The 12,257-nt window shown below is 42.6% G+C and overlaps 1 protein-coding gene across 1 annotated transcript in view; it reads right to left on the bottom strand.

The window, feature by feature from the left end:
• The window catches only part of LOC146195490 (uncharacterized), a 56,694-nt gene extending 48,934 nt beyond the window's left edge, over positions 1-7,760 (bottom strand). The window contains exon 1 of the mRNA XM_084596815.1: positions 7,689-7,760. Coding sequence (XP_084452941.1) covers positions 7,689-7,760 — 72 coding nt within the window. The remainder of the gene's footprint in view (positions 1-7,688) is intronic.
• Positions 7,761-12,257: the final 4,497 nt, after the last annotated feature.

Raw genomic sequence — 12,257 nt, 5'->3', positions numbered from 1 at the left:
CGAGAGGAGCCCTCATGGTATTCCAGCCATTAAATCACCCTTCACCCTGTCGCCATGTCGCGCCATATTCTAGCTTGTCGTCACGTAACCATTTAGTGTAGGGATAAGAAATGAGTGATTGATGTTTAGTGATAGTGGGTTAGTAGTTCGTTATTTGTGATAGCGAATATCAGCTTAATGATTGATGAGTATTGATAGAAGGTTCGTGATAAGGCTATTAGTTATATTAGAGTAACAATAATACATTAAGGGTAGAGGTGCAACATATAGGGAATTAGTATATATTATATGTGGTAATGAGCTGATAAGGGATTACCGATACAGGGGCTGGGTTCCCATAATGGTAGTAGCTTCGAGTCTCGTGAATATGATGGGTTGGAGTTCCGTGAAGGTCGTGGGTTCTAGTCCAGTAAAGGTAGTGCGTTCAAATCCCACAAATATAGTGGGTTCAAGTCATGTTACGGGGCTATGAGGGTATCACGCGACAAGATCAGGTGGATGTCAAGTTGCGTGAAAATGTAACTTAGCTTGAGAACGCCGCGCCAGAGGAGCGACGCCATACCGTCCAATTCCAAATTTGCAGGAGCACTGCAACGAATGTGCGCCAACGAAAGGAGATAACCACTGGGCGGCACGAGCCCTGGCCTTGCTGGCAAAAGCTGTCAAGGGTTGCGCGATGTACAGGTGCGGTGAAAGTTATACGAAACACGCTTCTAGGATTTGAAAATTTATCATGCCTTGCGTACAGAAGATACAATCGTTACTCGGATTCGTATGTGAGCACTCCAGCGGCATGTGCTTAAGCATGTGCAAGATGGTTCCTAATAGTCGCTCTGTTACGCGTGACAAAAATTGTATTGCCGAGGCATGCTACATGTTATTTTGGCCGGGACTGTACCATGTGCCGGAACAAAGCTCCGGCTTTTGTATTTCTCCAGTGCAGATCCTGCAGTGCACTCGGAATTTCACGTCTGAAGGAACCACTATAGGCTTCTGGTGTAAATAAATGTAGCGGAAAGTTCGCTCACAGATACATAGCTTTCTTTTTGAAAACAGTTTACGTTCTTTTGCCTTGGAAGCAGCGGCCCTTATTCCACCCACGTTTACAACTTTCGATTCCCTTTTCCTTTGATACTGGCATCGGGCAGCGAGCATGAGTATCGCTCTCTCGTGGCTTCATTGCGTTATGGGCTTTTAGCTTCTTGTCAGCGTCAGCTTCAATTGCTTCGTTATATTTAAGCCATGTTACTGGCGCTGTTGTTCTCCGCCCTGTGCGCCCTGGCGAATCGTCTGCTACTTGTCGCCACTATGTCGCGCGTTTTGCTAACCTCCATTTTGTTTAATAGTATTGTTTGTTGTACGCCCAGTCACGCGAAATAATATTTGAGTCTCACACGTTTTCGGTCTGGCGTTGAAATAATAAAACAGACGACAGTTACCTTTTTGGCGTCTGTTTGCCCTCTGTTATAGTTCGTATGCAAGCGCTGTAGCGAAGAAGGCGCTGCGCTTTTTCCGAGGAGTGATCGGAATGAAGACACAAAAATGACGCACCATTGTGTAAATCTGGCTACAAGTCAACGATGAAGGGACCGAAAGTTCCTGTTTGATATGCGAGATCCGGAATTGATCAAAAGGTAATAGCTCGCTTTTTATATAGTACCGACAAGAGGCAGCAGCCGCACTCCGTTGGGTGCGAATGTCATTTCTGTGGACAGTTTGTCGAACGAGACTACAAATGCGTCATAGAACACGTGTTCTACACTATAATAGAAAGCTACATTGTTTGCCTCCGACGGTCACGCGATTGACGAAACATTCCTTGCCTTCAGTTCTGCTGCCGCTGCTTACCTGTGAAGAAAGGTGCCCGCTAAACAAAAGACGAAGGATTCGACAGGCTGCCATCGAAGCAATTGAGGGTGTCAGAACGCACAGCCGCGGCCTGCATAAAGCAATGCCAGACCAGGCAGTGAATTGAATCTCCAGTGAACGTGCATGAGGTGTCCCGCACGTATGTCAACCTCCGGTTGACGTCGTTAACTTGAGGGTGGCTCACAAGTGACACCTGATTCAATTCACGTGTTTGCTGCTTGCACGTTTTCGACTTGCAGAAAAAGTTTCGGAGTATCGTTTTGTAAAAGTAATACTCTTAGAGCACTGAGAGTCAGAAATCTAGCTCCCGCGAGTCAGTGCAAGAATTGAGGCAAGGTATCGTAGCACAGAATTGGAACCTCGTTGTTGAGAATGCGGAAAAAAAATAATCTGAAATTGACACGCCTGCTTTGCTGACTTAAAAACTTTATTGTACTGCACTTTCTGTAGTTCAACTGATTTCGTTTTTCAAAACAAGCTTGTGCCTTCTTTTACTTTTATTTATTCGCGATAAATGCTGAATACTGTGGTAACATATTTGATACCGCCTTTTCGTTGCGCGGCACATTTCGAGAAAAAAGGTGTCATGAACAAAGGAACTAACAAAGCGGCATTTGTAGTTGATTAGCTGAAAAATATTCAACCCTAAAAACGCGCTGAAGAAAGAAACTGTTTTAGACTCGGCTCTCATACTGCTGTTGTAACTTTTTCACTCCTCATTCTAATCTCTGCAACACAGTTTCTTCTAAATAGACTCCTTTGCGCTTGAAAAGAGTGAACCGAGTGGTTTGTATTCGTGCGTGACGAAGGTAGTAAGGAATGGTCGTGAACCGGGTTTTCGCCGGTGTAGCCGTCGCCGCGTCATGAAAAGGCGCGTTTGATCCCTACCGGTCGGCACATCTAATCCTTTAGACACAACGTGAGAAGTATTGATGCTCTGTTGGAAAACTTCAAAGCAGTAATAATCCCATGTCATCAGCCAGCGACGGTACGACTATAGAGCCGGCTATTGAGGCACATAGATGCGCATTTGTGACTGGGTGCCAATGGCGTCCTGAAAGGTGTCTTAAGACGCCTTTTAGGAAGGTGTCGGGTGTGACTTGCAGATGTTCAGTTTATAGTATGTAGGGAAGGGCAGGCTATATATGCTTGAAGTTCTGTTGATTGCCTGTCAGTAGGAGAATGAGAACCAATTTCATTGGCTGCAATTAACGAAATAATACATGGCAATTACTTGTGTTCGAGGAGACACGACTGAGTTAACGTCCAAATATAAGTATACAATTACCTAAAATATTATGCGCAGGGTTTGCATGCCGCACTCCCGCATTTTAAAGTTTTCTTGTCCCTCCAAATTTCGAAGAACCTATACAAGAAGATTTTGCAACTTGAACACTTCTATTACCTTCTAAGGTACTTGTAAATTACTGAAATCTAGAAAATCGACTTTGAGTTTTTTCCCCAGAACTTCCGGAGATGTACTGATTATTGTCGTTTATATTGCCTTACTACAGTAGTAGCTATAGTAGCTGTTGCTTTTTTTTTTGGAGGAGAGTGAGATAAAATTTGTTAATGCCAATGGACCCTTTGCATGTACTGTCTTGAATAGTTCTTACGATTACACCACCTGTGTCTATTACATTACTTGACCCCGCACCTTCTCTTCCTTGTTCATCGGGCTAACATTTTTTTCATGTTTTATTCTGTCTTTGCAGTTCTTTTTCGATCGCATAGAAGAAAGCTCTTCCATAAGTTCTAAAATTCGTCCGAAGCCTTACCTCAATAATGCGCAGACTAGCACTCCTAAGCCATTTACGCACATCAACTAAGTAGCATATGACGCTCTGCGTGTGTAGCCTTTAGCCTGTTTTAGGAACTATTCTTGTTGGGTACCTATTTTCAGTGAATTGTTTTAGTTTCCAAGTATAAAAACACTGCTGTTGATAAAAATCGCCATGGCATTTATATTTTAATGAAAAAGGCACCACAAATAGAATACTTTTGCAGCCTTTCACTCGCAAGCGCAAGTGTGCAAAGAAGTTCTGCACCACTCGGGCATATAAACAAGCTGCTCCGCATGTTTGTAGGTTCAGACAAGGATGATTTGTAGGTTAAGACAAGTGACAAGGATGATGAAAGATAACATAACAAATCCAGAATATCAACCAACTTTTATTTCATCGTGTAGTGTTTTCTCAACATTGCCTCTTCGGTAATTAGAAACTTCGAGGCCCTGAAGGATTCAATTCTGCCGCGAAAATGGCATGTGGCAATTTTTTTCCAAGCTGTGACCCCATTGTTTAGTAAGCCTCATATTTAGAAGACTTTGGTGACCCCACACCATAATTCGAACTGTTCTGAACCTTTCGACTACTGTATCGCACTTCCCGCGTTCGAACGTCGGCCTGCGGTTGCGCTTCGAAGGAGGCGAAACGGAGAGGCGGCCGTGTACTGTGCAATTTCCATACAGATTAAACATTCCAAGGGGATCGAAATTACACAGCAACCCTCTACCTGGTCACATCTTTCTCTCTTTCCATTTTCACTCCCACTTCCCTCCTTTCCCTTGCGGCATGGTTGAGGTGCCCGTAGAAAAGTGTGACATTTACTGTGCATTCCCTTCCTTTTAAACCAATTATTATGATCTGAACCTGTGCACATGTAAAAAGCAGCGCGACCTCTCTACATCTACCTTGGATGCGCGTTGTGCGCACGCTTTGTTTCTGCGTTTTTCTCGCATCTGCTGTACTCGTGTCATCCCGGGCGCTGGCAATGCGACCACAATGTAAACGCCCCCGCCGAGCGTCATTGCTTTTATTGGGGGGGGGGGGGGGGGGGGGGGCAGCTTTACCGGTGATTGAAGCGTTGTCACAGCAGTTTTAAGGCAGGAAGTGTTTTGTTTGAGTCGCTGGCTTCCTGCCAATGACGCATTCACATTCAGCATTGCGGGTTCCCAGTGAAAACTGCGTAGATGGCAGTAACCCCATTACGCAAGCGCAGTGTAGCAGAGCCGCGCTGCAGTGCTTGGAAATCATGTGAGGTTGCGCATAGCTTGAGGCTAGAGAGAGGAGAGAAAGCTGTGTTAATCGTGGTTCTCATGTTTTGATGACTGCCGAAGAATTGCCTTGAGAGTAGCCGTGATAGTTCCAATGAGAGCGTTTTTCCATCCATGTTTTTTTCATAAATATTATTTACGTTACGTTTTGGAGAAAGGAAGGCGCAGTATGCGTTTGGATGGATACGATAGAAGGATGAACATGAACGTTTAATCAGGATAAGGCCACTTTCTATATTTCTATTTAGGTCAGGTTGTGGAAAAAGGAAGGCGCAATATACTTTAGCGTGAGCGCCACGGGATTTCAGACACTTTCACTTAATCAGGCCGAGTTCGCACCGCCTTTTTAAAGGTTACACAACCGTACAGGTTGACCCCGGCTGACACGTGGCGTATTGATCACTTCTCTTCAAAACAATATGAGTGATAGTTGCGCTGATCGGCCAGTTATTCGTTCCGCCTTCGGACAACCATAGGCCTGGGTATTGCTTCAGGAGCTCCTATGTGGCCCTTAAGGTTCCGACGGTATCGCTGGGCTTGACCTATAGCATGACGGTTTTCCCTCTGAGGGTCCTGATAAAACCTGCAATTCAGAGCACAGCCGGAGGACAAGATGAAGAGTCGACTCCTAATCAATGTGTTGCTAATTCGCGTAAACAACTGTACTAGGTTATCATTTAGCATTATCATACAATCTCTTGAGGCTAATAACATGCTAAGTGTTTCCCAGCATGTATTCTGTCGTGGCTTCAATACCATAACGCAAATGACAGAATTCGTATCAGCCGTTCTTTCCATATAGACGACCAGTTTGATACTATATTTACAGACATTGCAATGGCTCTCGATACAGTTTTGAACCCTACATGAACGCTCAAGCTGCCCACTATACCAAGAAAATCGTCTATGGTTAGGATATCAGGCTTTATTTCCCGCGCTCCGAGTTTGTACAAAATAACTCCAACAACTATCTTCAGTTCGTCTCGCGTCTAGGGTGCCCCCAGGCTCTGTCCTGGGTACTCTTCTGTTCCACTTGTATATTAATAACCTGCTACTTAACGCTTCGGTAAAGTTAACCCTCTATGCCGACGACTGTGTTTTGCATCGAACCATTATATATATACCCCTATGTTATGATGTTAACCTTAACAATTCAATCGCTGATTTCGGCAACTGGTCCAATACTTGGCAATTTAATATTCTCTTTTCTAAGATTATGCGTCATTTTCCAGATGTCCGTGTCCTTAATGCTTCCCATACTCATATGTTACTGTCAGCTTACACAGAGCATCTCAGTCTCCTGCTAACACGATTCTCTCGGTCAAAACGCATTGATGTCATACACATTGATGTCATGTTGGCAGGAACTGAGACAGACGAGAGCGCTAAAGGTGAACGTACAAGGAGGCAAGCAAAATGACGTGCAGAGTAAGTGTAAGGCAGAGAGGAATGAAATCTCTTTTTCTAGCAGGGTAACTGGCGGTGTGCTAACACATTCATCCTTTTGCTTGTTGATAGCAACGGCTTCTATGATATCTCGTGCGAGGCGAGCTTAGCGATTGGCCAGAATTTCCGTTTCCACGAAGTTTGATGAGAAGCGGCGGTAGGGACTGCAGTCCCGACAATGAATAGCCAGATTCTTAGACCTTTTGTTACCAGGATCGCCTTTGCGCTCTAATAGCCTCTTGCATTTTCTTGCACATAATACTTAAGTCTTTAAGGCTTTTAGTCCGCATGGTTTATGCTCCCGTGTTTTGCATACTCATGATGATCACTGATGTGTTTGTTAGCTTTAATTAGTTTTAGCGTCTTTCTTCCTTGTTACGGTTATGGTAGCGGTTTTCAGTTGACTTCATCGCACAGCTTTCGCTATGGTGTTGGTTTTAATGTTTTCACAAATTCGAGCTTTTATTACAATGTTTTATCGCGCTGATTTTTGGCTTTAGATTTTTTTTTACCTTTGACTGGTCTTAGCGCCGATTTTCTCGCCAGTAGTGAAGCCTTACTGTCTGTTGATTCTTTTTTTTCGCTCTTCTATAGTGTTTCTGCCAGTTTTAATGATTTCTCGATTTGTTCTTTGTTTGTAATCCTTTTAGCCGGGTTGGTTGTTTGCTTTTCATCTAAACCTTTTAGTCATGTTTTGCATACGTCCTCGGCGAGTTTTTTTGTTTTGTTTTTATGGTGTGTTTTTTTTCTTGCTTCTGTTACTCATTTTTTCGCCTTCTGGCAGCATCACTTCGTGGTGTTGATAAGTTGGTTTTGTATTTGTTGGGCGGATCCGAAGCTAGACTTATTAGATGAACTCATGCGCATTAATCCCTCGTTCTTCTGTCTGTATAAAGGTGCGGTTTTGCTGTTTTAGGAATAAAAGTTGTTTGTCAGCCCAGTTGTGTGTCCTCCTTCTTCTTGTCCTTTGTCTGCCAGCGCTGTTTCTTCCATGATATAAAACTCTCTTTCACTCCATCTTCGAATAAGCTTGTGTTTGAAATCTGTACAAACAATGTGACGTAAAGAAATTGGAATCAGTAGAGGACAAGGCTGTGGGTTTTGTTTGCATGAGATTGAAATGAATTTTTCACCCTTATGCTTTTCTCCCACAACTAGGCATCAGCACACTTCCTGCACGTCGCCATCAAATTCTTGTACATCTTAGTCAATTCTGCTCGCTATGCTTTTCTATCTAATTATCTCACATTATCCAAACGTTCACCTACAAAGACGTACTGAACATTTCCCCTTTTTTTTTTCGCACTCAATAACGTACCTGCTGTGGAAATATCCAGCGCTGAAGCCTTCGCGGATCCGGCACCTGGTGGAAGATGGCATCTGCCCCCATAATCCGCAGCCATATGCCGCTTGGACGCAGGGACCACATCATCGCTCATTCCTCGACCTCATTTCATAACCCAACCTTTCTTCATTTCTTCACCCCACCCGTCATTCCTTATAGCACTATTTTTATGCCCTGAGGCAATAAACATCCAAAAACAAGCTATAGTTTTTTCCTCATACGATAGATATTTGCAATTTTTTACAAGGCAACATTTGCTCATTTTCACTAGAGAAATTCATAGAAGCCTATTCGTAATGTTTTATATTTAGTTTCTGTCTTTTTTGTTTTGTACTTTAAACCACTCCTCACATAGCCTCGCCAAGGCTGCAGCAAGTGAGCATAAATAGAAATAAATAGATATATAACCGGTGAGAAGGAGAGAGCGCCCCTGTAGGTCCTCATACATGTGCATTTACGCAGCTGAGGGCGTGTAAATCGATAACGATATATACTGAGAAGGTGAATGTTCGAGGCAGCAGCAGACCGCGCAAATGTGGTGCCTCATCGAAGCACATGACAGCTCTGGCGTGACAGAATTCAGGCGTTTTCTTCCTGATAATATACATAAAGTGTGTGCAGTGCAGTATAACTGCGGGCCATAATGCCTTTTTTTTTTTAATTTCGTAAGGTATAGTGGAACGGTGACGACAGCAAGGCAGCCTCGGCTAGAAGAAAATAAAAGCAGTTAACGTATTTGCTGCACCGGCCTCACGGCATTGCTGAAGGTCTCTGATATCCATCACCTTGAATTCATTACTGCGCACTTACGTTTTAAAATTCTTTTTCTTGTTTGGTGAGAATACGAATAGGGCGAGCGAATTCTTGCGAAGTTTGGCTCGGACATCTAGTACTAAAACTACTACTACTATATAAACCAATGCGGAAGGGAAAACAACATTGTAACATACAGGTTGAACCAACAACGTGTCAATTAAGTTTAAAGCCAGGTAAGTTCTCAGAAAAAAAACAAAAAAAACAAGAGCTCTCAACGCGCGATTGCCTCTCATTTGTACGAAGGAGGTCATTTATTTCAGTTCTAATCACTTCCGAAAAGGTTATTTTAGGCTAGAAAAGCGCGTTTTGGTGAGGTTACCGAATGCTTCACACATAAGCTATATACTTTTTATCTAGAACAAGAGAGGGTGTGCAATAGCGTTCATATCGTAATGGCGTCGCTTGGATGACGTATTTTCATTCCCCAAAAACTGCAGCAACGAAAGTTCCAGGTGCACCACTAAAAATAAAACAACAATAAGCAAGTCAATAAAGCCGTATGTTTTGCTGACTTTACAATGCAGCTCAAAAACTAAAATAAACACGGAATGAAATATTTAGCCGAATTAAAATTGCTTGCGGCCTTCCACTCCTCATGCCAGTTTCGTCCGTCGCGCCCTCTTTAGTACGTCGAATAGGTTGAATGTGCGATGGCTCATAAAAACAAATACGAACGCATTTAAAGCCCTCAAATCCAGTCACTTCTGTTAATGATTCGACAATGCAGAAAAAAGAAAACTTCTATGAGGCAGTGGATTCACACAGCTTACTTCAGCACTGAAACTTTTGTTCGAATCTTACGAGAGTTTTTTTTTTTTAATTCTTTTTTTAGTTCACAAGATACAAATAAATTACTAACATTTTCGCTCGCTTTAGATCGCATAACGTGATGTTTGTCATTCTAAATAGCCGCAAAATCAACGTAAACACAGCCATAAGGCGATGGTATGAGAACGGTTACGCTATGCAATTTCCTTCACCGTAATCAATTCTTGTCTTCAGTTAGTGTATGCTACCTTTAGATTGCGTTCGGTGACAGCTTTCAGCAACAATCACCGTTTAACTCGCAGAGAAACAACAAGTGAGGAGAAAGAAGTTGCGTAACCGTACTGTCGAGAAAATGGAATTACGCCGCGCCGATATCCAAGTTAACTTATTCAACGAAGCAAAGATGGCGGGCTGGATGCAACAGACGTAAATTCTCTACTGTAAGTAATTTTATTCCAGAAAACTAATTTAATAACAGTGCATTTCAGTTTGTGTACTGCGCTTTATGCTCCAATAAAGCGTAAGACTTATTGCCTTGCTTTTATATTTCTTTTATTTTCAGTGGTGTACCAGGCACTTCTATTGCTGTAGTTTGCGGAGAAAGGCAACACGCGTCAGTGGAAGTTGTTTCACGTGCAGAAAAAGCATAGACACACAAATGAACACGAAAATTGATCGTTGTCCGATCGTTTAGGTGAATTCTCTCGCAGAGGGCGTTGTTGGCTGGCGTCTGCCACGCGACTTTCAATGACGGCGTCCAATATATATGCTGCCGGTAACGGATTACAAATGGAAGGAATGTATCCCACTTGCTTAACTCACTGGAGCATGTTAACATGCTTGTTTGGTATCGTTCAGTTTGTGGGATTTAACGTCCCAAAGCAACTCCAGCTATGAGAGATGCCGTTAGTGGTGTGTACAAGCATTTTCAATAACTTGGGATTCTCTAACATGCACCGACATCGCACAGCACACGGGCGCCTTGCTTGCCGCCTCCGTCGAAAAGCGGCCGCCACGGCCAGGATTCAATTCCGCATTCTTGTGCGCAGCATTCTAGCACCCTAACCTCAGCACCATCTTCGCGGAGATTAACAGTCTTTTTTTTCCAAGTCTTAGACTCTAACCACACTGTAGTAAATGCTTTGCGTTGATCTAAAGAACGTGTTATTCGATTGCAAGGGCACCCTTTAAAATATCAGACATGCAAAGATCAAGTTATTTTTATTATTTTAGCATCCAGATTAGCTTCTCATATAAGCATAAGCGCGCATTAGGGACAAAAATTCTAGCGTCTGCTGACATTGCAACGTTTCTTGCTGTAGTCTCACATAAAAGTCTTGTCGTTATTCACTATGATACTCTATAATTACTCATGATTTCATGTGGCAGTCTATCACTATCGTAACGCACTATTATTTTTAGGCCTGTGTCATTCGAGGAGACACTATGCTTATAATTAAGGTGATCGAACTCACTGTTGTTTTTGGAGAGTGCATATTGTACACATTTAGAACGCATTCGACGTCTTGAAAATGAAGCCGTTAGGCTGACAGAATTACGGCCCATTAGTCCCATTTTATATTTTACTAAATATCTTGTTTTTATGCCAAAGGTTGTGTTTCATGTAATGACTAATCTCGTAATAAAGAATGCGGAATATTCTCGACGCAACGTTCTAAATTGCCGCCATTAATAATTCTAGCAGCACTATGTTTCCTTAACTATAAGGTGCTTTCTCCCTCGACATATTATCACGGCTATTCATCTTCGTAGCAATATTTTGTGACCCTCATTTGAAAAGTTTCACTTTTGTTCTTTTAGATATGCAATTTAGAAATCTGTGAACTGCTTACCTAACGTAGTCAAAACGTACGCATTCTTAAATGAGTAAAAATACTAATGCGCAGTGAGGTCAGCATTCGGTTCTTTTACAAATTATCTTGAGTTGTTTAGGATAAATCTGGAATGGAGTCTATTTGTTTTAAACTTGAGTGAAAAGTATACTTGTAGATTTTCGCGCATATCATATTGCAACGCTTTGCTCAATGAAACGTGCTTTATATTACGCGATAGCGTGTACAACTCATTCGGTTCAAAGTTTCAAAAGGCGTCACTATCACCATAAACCAGGACTAAGAAATATGTGTCGAGAAACGTTGCGCCGACATGCGGCGGGCACCGAAACTAATATAGACGTTTTAAGTCGTTGCTAATACAGATGTTGCCTCTGCGTCGTAATTTGTAAAGCATGCTTCAGTATACAAACAGCGCTGTGCGTCAACGTCTGTTCTTAAACACGGAGCACCCTATAGGCCACCAGGCAGCTTTCGCTTCATAACCTGCATGTGGAGCTTAAGTGTCCTTTTGTTTGTACCATTTAAAAGCCATTATAAGCTCCATACGTGATAAAGCTGACTGATCCTAATAATTTTTATAAAGGGCTTCACATCACTTTAATTACTTTAGGGTTTTGATAATGGTGGTCTCAAAATTTATTCAGTGTACTAATAAATTTACTCTGCGCTACATTTCTTACTGCCTTATATTGTGCTTATGGTTAGGAACCCCCCTCCATTTCACTTACCTTTTAGCAGATCTCACCTTGGGACTTCCTACCGCATTTTGTGTTACACGTCCCGCGTGAAGTTTGAACCTGACGCGTAAAACGTCAATAGGAAGGTAATAACCAGCGTGGAAATTGCAACTAAGAAGGCAGAGCGAGAAGATATAGGTCACCCTATACATAGCCTTTGCGTAGTTAGGAAAAAGTTACTAATCGGTAGCTCAGTGCGCCGTTTGATAAGAATGTACAGTGTCATTTACTGTCGGATTTTTTTTTTCAACAGCCTGATTATACCCACTGCAGGGCGAAGGCCTCTCCTATACTTCTCCACTTAACCCGGTTCCTTGCTAGCTGCATCCACTTGACCCCTGCGAACTTCTTAATCTCATCCGCCC

This window comes from Amblyomma maculatum, chromosome 3, assembly GCF_055883805.1.
Source record: "Amblyomma maculatum isolate TAMU_Amacu chromosome 3, ASM5588380v1, whole genome shotgun sequence".
Lineage (NCBI taxonomy): Eukaryota > Metazoa > Arthropoda > Arachnida > Ixodida > Ixodidae > Amblyomma > Amblyomma maculatum.
This window is presented reverse-complemented; position numbering and strand designations above follow the sequence as displayed.